Consider the following 12,135-nt stretch of genomic DNA (forward strand, 5'->3'; position numbering starts at 1 on the left):
ATAAAACCTTGCAAATGAGCAAAGAATAGGCAGACATTAAGGCCAAAACAATGGACACTCGGAGGGTTAAATTTACAAATTATTGACCAATTCATAGGATAATTAAATTGTAGCCTACTATGAAGTTGTAAATTGGCTTTGGTATGTTAAGTTTAGATAAAATAATATTGACATCCTAGGCTATGTCAAAGGTTAAACTGCAATGGCAAAACAGGAAAATGCATTTACGTCTAAATTAAGGTTAGGTAAAAAAGATGAGATGATTAACTTAAGTAGGCCTAGTATAACTTCAATTTTCTGGGCAAATGCATTCACAATGATCTCAATGATTAGGCTAGGTTTTACTTTTTCTTTCAGCATTCAAATGAGTTTTTTTGTTTGCTTATAAATATTAGCCTTATAGGCCTAACTTATTTAGCCTACATAGCCTTGCATACGATTACACTTACATATTTTATTTGTGTGTTAACAATCAATCTTAGCAGTTGGTACTGCATTTATAGGTTAAAAGATTTTAATAAATTAGGCTTGGCTATATTAAGTTACGACTAGAGTGCAAGCCTAGCCTACTTTGGTATGTAACTATGAATGCAAAACTTAACTTGATAACAAGATGCACTTACCTTAAAGCAAAGCTGGTATCTCAAGTTGACCACCATTAAAAAACTGTATTCAGCCGTAAATAATTGTATTATTATACATCAGAATCTCAAAGCAAAGGGAAAAATACAATCATTGCAACATGGTGTGAAGTAAGTGAAATAAAAATTAAGAGATTGAGACTAGGACTAGAGATGATTGATTGAAATGAAAGATGCTCTGGAGCTGCCGAGTGCCGATGATGGAAGAGGAAGATGGATGCTACCATGCTAGCTAGATGCTAGCTAAAGATCCATCCGCGCGCGTTTTAATGGCGCGCACAAGAAACTAGTTCTAATTTAAATTGAAGATATTTTTGTTTCTACCCGTTTGGGAAGAATTTTCATTTTAGTATTTTGTTTTTAGCATCAACATCTTTCCCTTTATTACTTAATAAAAGCCTATTTTATATTTATTTTGATTTTCAGGATGAGCTGAGTCCATAAACAGTTTTTAATCTTATTAATGTTGTTTCAATGTTGAAATAAAAATTATTTCAACATTATTCAATATTGACAACAATGTTTTCAATAAATGTTGATCAATGTTGGGAAAATAATGTGTTAATGTTGAAATAATAATTTTTCAACATTAATCAATATTATCAAACAATATTTTCATAAAACGTTGATCAATGTTGGGAAAATCTTGCTTCAACATTAAAACAATATTCTCAGAACAATATTGTTGACAATGTTAAGCAACATTATTTCAACATTTTAACAATATTGTGTTGCTACTTGGGATACTCCATTTGTGTGATAGCAATATAACTTACATGTATGCTGAACCTATGCTGAACTTGAAGCCAAGGCCAATTCTGATATATTATTACTTAACAGTTTTTTTAATTCGAATAATTTGGGTTTGAATACAGATAAAACTAATTTTATGTGTTTCCAAGCAGGAAAAACTAAACCGCAAAATCTGCCAAAAATTGTAGTTAATAACAACATAATTCAAAATAAAGACCACATCAAATTCTTGGGATTAGAAATTGATGAACATTTGAAGTGGAATCATCATATTGATCAGTTACTTTCTAAAATTTCTTCTGGCCTTATTCGCTAACAAGATTAAAACCCCTATGTGAAAAGGAAACTTTAAAAATTATATATTTTTCGTACATACATTCAATCATATCATTTGGAGTTTCACTTTATGGTGCAGCAAAAAAGAAAAAATTAAAATCAATTTTAAAAAAGCAAAAGAAAGCTATTAGAATTTTGTGCAATTTAAAACGCAGTATTACGCAGAAACTGAGAATATTATGACTGTTTATGGAATGTATGTCTATGAAACAGTATTATCAGTAAAAGACAGATTTAATGAATTACAACTTATTGGAGACTATCACAATTACTTCACTAGAAATCGAGAAAACCTGGCCACAAGCTCACATACTCTGCAACTTTTTACGAAGACACCTAAATATGCCGGTTCCAAATTTTATAATAAACTTCCTAAAGAAATCAAATTAGAAACTTCCAAAAATAAATTTAAATCAAAATTGAAAAAGTTTCTTATCAACAAGGCTATGTACTCCTTTGAAGAGTTTTAGTTCTGTAAGTTATTAATTGCTCTGTTTCATATCAATTGAAACTTTTGGTTTTAAAATAATTTTATCTATAGGCCTATTTTTAATTTTGATATTTTCATGTATAAACTTTCATATTGCACTGCTTGTTTTAATTTATTTGATCTGAAAAGCTATTAATATTGATGGTATGTTGTTATGCCATGCATGATAATGATGAGTATTTTAGTTAGTTAGTTTTATTAAATTACTCTTGACGCCATTCCTGTATCTATATATTGCACTTTAATGAATAAAGTTATATGAAATGAAATGTATTGAGTGCAAATTTGAATCATTATAAACCAATAGAAAACACCCATGAGGTTCTTAGAACTTTTTTTACAGATATATTACGAAGGATACTTAAAACATAAAAATGTAGGCCTACATGTTAACATAATGAAATTTTTGTTGTATTACTGCTCTTCATCTGTGCAGGGTTCAAAGTCAAAGCCTAGAGCTTGTCAAGCCAGTTCTTGTATACGTCTTGCGGGAGGCAACGGACTTAACAGAGTCCAGCAGACTGAAGGTGTTCAAAGTCATCATTAACCACTACTCTGATGGGGAATTTCTCATTGAAGCTCTGGCTTCTTGCCTGGTAAGCTTGTGCATGTGGTTGGTGGATATGGATTTTATGCATGGACGAATATCACCAATCTTAGGTAAAAAAATTATATCCTCGGTAGAATACAAGTACAGTAGAGCTCCAACTATCCAAACTCTAACTATTTGAATCCCTAATTATCACAATCGCTTACAGAAATAATTTAAAAAAACTTTAAATCACAGTAATACGAATCGTGATTAGAGAAGGCAGAAACTGTGATTTCGGCAAAATCCTAAACCTCTCCGCAGTCACAGAAACGCCATCATCGTCTTCCGTGATCGCAGCAAAATGTGAATTATATGTATCCCGCAATTAATTGTGTAGTAATTATCATCGTCTCCCAGGGTTACGGGAAAAAATTCCATTTATTTTTGCGACTGCAGCAAAATCTAGAATATCTTCCTCGGTCTTGTAGACATCATCTTCGTCTCCTGTAGTCACGGAAAATGATAATTGTCCTCCGCAATCGCGGTGAAAGTGTGATTTTTCGATCATGAAATCTTCGTAGACTCGCCTATTTTCTGTAAAATACCCATATACTCGCCAAAATTCCCTTTGCTCAAAACGCTATGGACGACTATACTCGCCTTTTTAATACACAGTGCATTGACTGGTCTTGGTAGTTCCCAGTTTTGCCGATAGAGTGCAGCAGCTATTGGGAAACATCTCACGTGGTAAATCCCAATAACAACGTTCTCCGCCCTCTGATTGTTCAAAATGGCGGTAAGGGTTACAATGACCAACAGTCGAGTTTGTTAGTAGGTTACAACGTTTTCTATTAAAAATGTTATTTCGTCAACTTTATTTTACAAATAAAATCAAATGTGTGCAATTAATTTGATCGATAAAAGTTTGTAAGGATTTTGTCAGGGTATCAGGTTTAACTGAATGGGATTGAATCCACTGTGGTTGATTGAATAACAACAAAATTTAACACAATAAACAAAAGTTAGAAAATTTGACAGTCACTGTAGAACATTTCACAGTCACTGTAGAACATTTCACAGTCACCGTAGAACATTTCACAGTCACTGTAGAACATTTCACAGTCACCGTAGAACATTTCACAGTCACTGTAGAACATTTCACAGTCACTGTAGAATATTTCACAGTCACTGTAGAACATTTCACAGTCACTGTAGAACATTTCACAGTCACTGTAGAACATTTCATAGTCACTTTAGAACATTTCACAGTCACTGTAGAACATTTCATAGTCACTTTAGAACATTTCACAGTCACTGTAGAACATTTCACAGTCACTGACAGCATTTCTGACCAATGAAGGTTTGGGTTGGGAAGATCGATATCTTCAGGACAAACTAAATACAACTAAACTGAAAATACTGCTAGGGTCAGTGTAATATTCTTATGTTAGTGGGTTGTTTAAACTTTTTTTGTTTCTTGATCCAGGTAAACTCATTCCCATTTAGGTAAGTAAACCGGCTATCATAACTAAAACCCAAAATAGTTAGGCCCTTGTGCTTCATATTTTATCCTTAGCATGAGAAAGTACAACTTTACGCGATATTATACTAACTTAGTTTACTCCTGTGGCTCCTAAATCTCAGGTAAATGTCAGGCCTTCCTGACAAGTTACTTTTAGTGACTCTGTTGTTCTGACTCGTCAACTTCTCCAAGTTGCTTCATCCTTCATCCTTGGATATTCCACCTTGATTTCTTCGTCCATGTGGGCATCTCCCTTCCGTTCAACCTCTCCATATTTTAAGTATCTTACATCTTTATTCTTCTTACATGAACATGCCTCCTGATCCTTCTGAAGTCTTAAAAAAAACTAATCAAATGTATTACTTGACAGTGCTGGAACAACGCCAAAGTGTTGGAAGCAGTAGAGATTGTGTCACTACTGAGTGAGTCAGCTCTCAACAGTAAACACGGACTGCATGTGTCACTATGCTGCCTCGCGTTGGCAGGACTGGTACCCAGACTACTACAGGCCGCAGTCTGTCCTCAGCCTGCCTTGCGACTGTTGGCAACACTGGCTCAAACAGCTGTCAACACTCACTCTACGTTGTTGGCACTACTGGCTGACTCCATTCCTACCTGTCCAGCACCTTACTTGGAACACTTGCTTGTGTTTAGTGAGTTGAATGTGTGACTTGTTGATACTGAAGTAGACTATAGTTCAGGACAGGCTATGGTTAACCAAAAGGTTGGGTCTGTGTCCTAAGACAGTTATTGTGCACGGGTATTTTGGCCAATCCTTACTGCCGCTCAAATGAGTTCACACTAAAAAGGACCAGGGAGCCCAATAGTGATAAAAAGTTTTTTTTCTGTAATTTTTTTTCTGGCATAAGTGTTCAACAGGGATTTTCGATAAACCACAAAATTACATTATTACAAAATTACTTATCGTTACTGGGCTTCCAGATCCTTAAGTGTGAGCTCAGTCAAGCAACACTATAGTCCTACCACTTAGAAAAAACCCATGCACCTGTTTGAGTCGCGCATGTAGGAGAGTCAGAGTGTTGGGAAAAGACCCCTCACCCTTCGCCAACGACTTATCACCACCACCGCTCCAGGCCCTTCCCCCCCATCACCCCTACAACGCGCGAGACAGCCGTGGTTCTGCACAGGTTCTTTTTAAAGTGGTTGGCCTATAATAAAGGATCAGCCTTCGCACAAGCAAACAATACATGGAATAGAACACGAACCCAACCCTTTGGTTGAGCATAGGCTGTCTGGAACTTTAGACATTCCATCCATATGGACCAGCTGTATCATATTTTGCAGTCAATTTAAACATAGTTAAATGTGTGACTTGTTCTCTCTTTTTTTGGCAAAGTAATAGAGATCAGTAAGCTCACCTGAAAAAATTAGAATCTAGTGGCTAATAAGCACAAAAAAAGTAAAAAAAAAACACTGTTACTTCGTCCTAATACAGGACATTCTCAGAGAGCAGGTTGAAGAGAAATGTTAGGTTGAGTTCAAAACTGTTATTCACTTGTCACTGTACTTTTCGCTAATGTGAGTTTCAATTGATTTGTTTACAGTAGTTGAGATTCTGCACCAAAACCAAAGCTCGCTTGATTGTGTGTGGATGTGCGTTAGTGCATTGATGCCGTGGTTGGCCAGCAACCCCAGCCACCTCCACAAGGCACTACACAGTGCTACCCTGATAGTGAGTCACGCCAGTGGTACCAACACGTCTCCCTCCACCACCGCCACCTTAATTGGCAACCCTGCTGTGTCTGCGTTCATCTCTGCCGATCCCAGACTCACCCAGGCGCTGCATATTGCGAGGTTATTTACTTTTGATGCCTCACAACATCATTGGTCTATCTTCACTAGTGATGTGGATAAAAATTCCTTTCCCATTTCCGCTCCTAAAATATTACGCAGCATCCATTAATGTTCTTTCAAGAAATCGAATTAAACTTGTTTGGTATTTTATTCCTCACAAATTGTATGGATAATTTTCTAGTCCCATTGTTGTATTTTTAATACAACTTTTGAAAACTTTGCTGAAATTCCATAAAAAGTGATTTCAGTACCTACCCTAGAGTGTATAGAAAAATTAATTCATCCCTAAAATTAGAACAAAGAAATCATGTGAGCGATTGTTCAATAGCACATTGTTCATGCAGAAGCTGGCAGCAATGGAGCAAACGGTACCAGTAGATACAGTTACCAGTAGATTTATGTTGACGTGAGTTGTTTTGAAAAACATAGGCTTATGTTGTAATATGAAAAACGCTCAAGAATAAAGACGATTTTCATTTCATTTCAAACGGATCATTACCAACACTAAGTCTCTGTTGGAAGTCGAGCCATTCATAACGTTCCCAAGGAAGATAATTTTGATAAGATGAGGTGCGGATAAAATATTTTGCTTCTCTAGTAGTGCCTCTTTGCACTTTGTCTGAGACGGAGCCATTTTGGAGAGAAGAAAAAGTTGAGAGAAAGGTTGTCATTAGGGTGCAACTAGTGACTCTCAGGGTAAAAGTTTTTACCGGTTGATCCTTCTTGTACAGGTAAACAAGGCGTTAGAAAAGAAGAGTACAGTAGAAGAAAAGAAGAGTACAGTTGATCGTTGATAATTCAGACATAAAAAATCCCGATCGTCAATAATCTAGATTTGTCTCTAGCAAGAAATAAAATTTCGTACTGTCTGCCCATCCACTAATCTCTTTACTTTAGAGTGGGCGATGGGAGAATATGTAGTGTCAGATATGTCAAATATGTTATGTATGATGGGTTTTACTGCACATTGTACACATGTTGCTATAAGTGAAATATGATACAGTAATTGAACGTAACAAAATGTTTTAAATTGATCCATAGACAAATAGAATAAATATAGACTGTCAAAGGAAGGTTCCGGCGTCCACCGCTAGGGTTTGCCGTGTAGTTACGGAGCACACCGCAGCAAGCGGGGAGTGCAGGAGCCGTATGCGACCAGCAGACGCTGCAGCGGTGTGCGCCGTAACTACACGGCAAACCCTAGTGGTGGATGCCAAAACTTCTTTTAACCACAGCACAGCTGACGGTCTACAGCATAATTATTCTATTTGTCTATGATTGATCCCACCTAACGAATTGTAGATATATTTATAGGCATGCAATGTGGATGGGGTACTCCCTGGTGTGGGTTAACGTCCGCACTAGTGAGTACTACGACTATCCGCAGTACTATCCTGATAATTAGACTAATTCGTAATTACTAAGGCAAAAATGTGGTTCGGATTCCACTATAACTGTAGGTCCCTTAGTTGCCATTAGCTGTATGGGCTATTAATTAACAGCTGTGTCTAAGGAATGTCGGCCTTAGTCACTAACAAGACTATAAGATTGCGCCACTCATCCTACACTCATCTCAATTGAATTCATACTTGGCTTAAAATACCTACTTTGTATGGTCCCCATTTCATAGAACAGTATTAACAGTATTTACTGTACCTATAATAAAACATTTCAATTTTTAAAATAGTTTTTACTCAAATGGTGCATGCTGGATTTTTTATAGGTAATTTCGATAATCTGGATAATTTGATAATTCGGATGGGGTTTAGTGGGGGTATATAATTGTTGTGTGTAACTAACTGTTGCTATCGTAATCAAACACATTGCTTATTCCTACAGACTCAGTGAAATCCTAAGGACGGACAAAACAGCTACATTAGATTGGCTGAGGTGCAACTCCACTATTGAGCTGGATCAGACACATCTGTATGTCAGTGCTCTCCTCATCTCTCATCCTTCCACTGAGGTGAGTGTTGTATCAGCTGTCAAGTGAACTGTCAGCTGATCATATCAGACATAGCCTCTTAAATATTGTCTACATGTAAAGTTTTTAATCGTAAATATATGCTGTGGGGGAGAAGTGTACAGTTTTTTACACAAAGAAAATTGATAAATGAGGTTCTCTTAAATTGTGAGAGAACACTCTCACATTGCCGTTATTGTATTGTTTCAGGTTAGGTTGGCAGCATTGCCAGCTGTAGTTGAGTCTCAAGTACCAATAGCCTTCTTTCACACTCTCACATTGCCGTTATTGTATTGTTTCAGGTTAGGTTGGCAGCATTGCCAGCTGTAGTTGAATTTCAAGCACCAATAGCCTCCTCTCACACTCTCACATTGCTGTTATTGTATTGTTACAGGTTAGGTTGGCAGCATTGCCAGCTGTAGTTGAGTCTCAAGCCCCAATAGCCTCTTCTCACACTCTCACATTGCTGTTATTGTATTGTTTCAGGTTAGGTTGGCAGCATTGCCAGCAGTAGTTGAGTCTCAAGCACCAATAGCCTCCTCTCACACTCTCACATTGCTGTTATTGTATTGTTACAGGTTAGGTTGGCAGCATTGCCAGCTGTAGTTGAGTTTCAAGCACCAATAGCCTCCTCTCACACTCTCACATTGATGTTATTGTATTGTTTCAGGTTAGGTTGGCAGCATTGCCAGCAGTAGTTGAGTCTCAAGCACCAATAGCCTCTTCTCACACTCTCACATTGCTGTTATTTCATCTTCCTAGAGAGAAGCATCCAGAGATCAATCTAGCTTTACTCAGATCTCTCCCTCGTACAGCCGTAGACAAGGTGAGACACCTAGGGTTAATTTATTTTTTTCATAAAGTAGAAGATTTATTTTATTTTTGATTTATTTATACACTACAAGTGGATCTTGTTCCCAGAGAAACACCATTCGTTGAAATTCATCAATATATTTTGTACAAAAAGGTTTTTCTCTGTAAAATCCCTTTTTCAGACGACGTACTTAATCGATTTTTAGGATTCAGGTCTCATTTCAACGCTTATATATGAGGATCATTGATTCAAACTCAAATCATTTAAGTTATCAAGTGGCAGCAGTTCACTTAGAATGTCTAATAGAATACAAATCCAATCACATCATCCTGTTTCCAGAACAACGTGATGGGTGTAGTGTCAACTATAGAAGCCATCAGACGAGTGAACCAGCTGAATTCACTACTGGCTGTAGACCTGTATTGCCAACTGTGGGAGAACCAAGAGCGATGTTTCCCCCAACTTATGAACATTCTCAACCAAGACGTGTCTTGCCAGGACGACCCCTGTGTTTCCCACATGCTACAAGCAAACATCTGCAAGGTCATCTGCCAAGCTAAGTATGTGGTTTCGAATTGTCAGAGTTGGACCCGAAAGATTTGAAATTTTTCTATAATCAACTCATTATTGGTGTGTTGTATTGGATTATTTTATGTGCAAACGTTGGTGTTTTCGTAAATTTTCCAGTACGAAGACGCTAACCATTTTCATGGAAAAATATGGGTCGCTTTACCAATAGATTTTTGACAAAGCTGAGTGGGAACGGCGTTTTGTAGTTTTGTTTTGTGTTCTTAAGGTAGGCCTATTCAAAAATAGTTTTACATTGATAAAACTGGTTAACAAACCAGCCACTCTACAGATCGTTGCCTTCGGAAAAGTTTACTTGAGCGTTTAAAGCCAGGAAACTTAAACACAGCAGTAATTTACACAAAATGTAAAGTTTAAACCCAAGATCTTTCTGATCCAGGTTTTTTCACCTGGATTTAAAAAATACGAGCACTTTGCTAATCTTTTAAACAACTTTATACTTCAGTTTCTAATTGTTAAGCCTGATTTTATCATAAATAAAAATTGTTATGAAGGGTTTGGACCCTTAAACCGTAAAATCAGCACATTCTGTTGAGTTTCTTACTCAACTTTATCCATTTTTATTCTAAAATCTACCACAATCTTGTACAGGAATTGTATGTCTAGTTATTTCTATATTCAAATAACGTATTCACGCCAATTTCAACAATGCAAAATAGAACTCCAAGTCACTTGCAACGTTGTTTTGCAGGCCGGAGATGCATGGGAAGGAGTTGGTAGCGAAAGTGTCAGATCTGCTTAACCGGTGCAGTGCGCCAAGAGATGCAGCTGCTTCGGCGCTCGCACTCGACGCTCTCATCCCGTTGTGTCGTCAAGACGTAGTAGACATTCTCACCATCTGGCGCAGCTTGTCTCCGAGGTTCTCCAAAGACAAGCGACCGTTGGTGCTCTGCAGGTAAGGCGGTGTTGCACGTAGAGACACGTTGAGACCAAAATTCTACCTATGCTTGGTGTGTTATTCTATGTGTTTGTTGAATTTGTAAGAAGTTCTTGTTGTCTGGAAGTTTCCTCTATTTATTGTTTATTAAAGAGATTACAGCATTAAAGATTATTATTGAATTTTTCTGCTTGATGTTGTGGAACAAGTTAAGGACTATGAATTTTGAAATAACAGTCGAATTCTAATTATCCGAATCAATTTGGACCTTTATACTTTATACTTTCTTATGAAATGGCGACCATACTATGTAGGTATTTTAAGCCAAGTATGAATGGAGATGAGTGTAGGATGAGTGGCGCGATCTTGTAGTCTTGTTAGTGACTAAGGCCGACATTCCTTAGACACAGCTGTTAATTAATAGCCCAAACAGCTAATGGCAACTAAGGAACCTACAGTTTATAGTGGAATCCGAACCACATTTTTTCCTTGGTATATACGAATTGATCTAATTATCAGGATAGTACTGCGGATAGTAGTAGTACTCACTAGTGCGGACGTTAATCCACACCAGGGAGTATCCCATCCACAGTGCATGCCTATAAATATCCACAATCCGTGACCTCCAAGTAGCTGGATAATAAATGTGACCGTACCACATTCAGATAATACAAATTCAGATGATCGGATAGTTTTTAAATTTAGGGTATTTTTTTTGTATGCAGAGTCGAGCTGACCGTTTACTATTGCGATTGCAGAATGTGACTGCCAAGATTACGCTATCAAAAAATTCAAGCTTTTGCCGGGATCGCAAAAGGCGGCGGTATTAATTTTCTGTGACCGTGGGAGACGGTAATGATTTCTACATGACCGTGAGAGAGGTTTTGGATTTTTTGCGATCACAGCTTTTGCTTTCTTTAATAACGATTCTTATTTCTGTGGTTTCAAGTTTTTCTTTTTAAATCTTTCTTCAACGATTTGGATAGTCGGGGATTTGGTTAATTGGAGTTCAGATAATTGGAGTTCTACTGTATTAAAATTTAAAGTTATCAAAAATATTTAAAAATATTAGCGATAACTGTGCTTATGGTGTTTAGTTTGGTATGTTGTAGGCTTGTTTAATTGTGACGTTATCTCCACAGTCTATGTGAGCTGGTGAGTGTAGCTGCAGTACAGAAGTCTACTGCTGGAGAGTCAGACGACACAGTATGTCAGATACTCAAATGGCTGTGGAACATAGTGGCGACCAACAAACACACTCAAGTAGTAGACTCTGCTCTCTGGTGAGTATTGTCATACACTAACCAACACAAGTAGATTTCTCATCCCATTGTCAATTTTGAAGCTCGTTTTTCGTCTAGTTCATGTTGGTGACACTGATCGCTAGTGTCGATGAGATTTTGTTTATATTAATTTAAGTTTTAATTTCTTGATTTGTGCTTTACTTTTTGGTTATATAACTAGGGACAAGTCATTGTTTATGATTAGATCGTTTTATTTGGTTAAACGAGGTTTTAAATTACTGAAATAACAAGAAACAAATTATAAACAAAACACGACCCCTACACTGCACCAGACAGAACTAACAATAAAATTGTCTTCAGCACATCCATAAGGATGGCAAATCTACTGAGGGAGTATGTTTTTTCTTTGGTATTGTGTACCTAGCTGCTGTTGTCTTTGCTTAGTTCTATCTTCGCCAAACCACTACTATATCCGTTTCATCCTAAACGATGCAAATTTACTTCTCTTGACAACACCGACAACCATATCTTTACAGTGTTAGCAAAACGAGAGTGCCGAT

At 37.1% G+C, this 12,135-nt stretch overlaps 1 protein-coding gene across 1 annotated transcript in view; it reads left to right on the plus strand.

The window, feature by feature from the left end:
* LOC128997253 (focadhesin) overlaps window positions 1–12,135 on the plus strand; it is a 55,537-nt gene that overhangs the window by 32,884 nt on the left and 10,518 nt on the right. Inside the window, exons 6-13 of the mRNA XM_054422866.1 lie at window positions 2,657–2,816; window positions 4,645–4,927; window positions 5,840–6,089; window positions 7,929–8,055; window positions 8,723–8,878; window positions 9,206–9,426; window positions 10,146–10,349; window positions 11,474–11,614. Of these exons, the coding sequence (XP_054278841.1) occupies window positions 2,657–2,816; window positions 4,645–4,927; window positions 5,840–6,089; window positions 7,929–8,055; window positions 8,723–8,878; window positions 9,206–9,426; window positions 10,146–10,349; window positions 11,474–11,614 (1,542 nt within the window). The remainder of the gene's footprint in view (window positions 1–2,656; window positions 2,817–4,644; window positions 4,928–5,839; window positions 6,090–7,928; window positions 8,056–8,722; window positions 8,879–9,205; window positions 9,427–10,145; window positions 10,350–11,473; window positions 11,615–12,135) is intronic.

Source organism: Macrosteles quadrilineatus, unplaced genomic scaffold, assembly GCF_028750875.1.
Source record: "Macrosteles quadrilineatus isolate MER2022 unplaced genomic scaffold, UCM_ALF_1.0 Scaffold_6__1_contigs__length_79288215, whole genome shotgun sequence".
NCBI lineage: Eukaryota > Metazoa > Arthropoda > Insecta > Hemiptera > Cicadellidae > Macrosteles > Macrosteles quadrilineatus.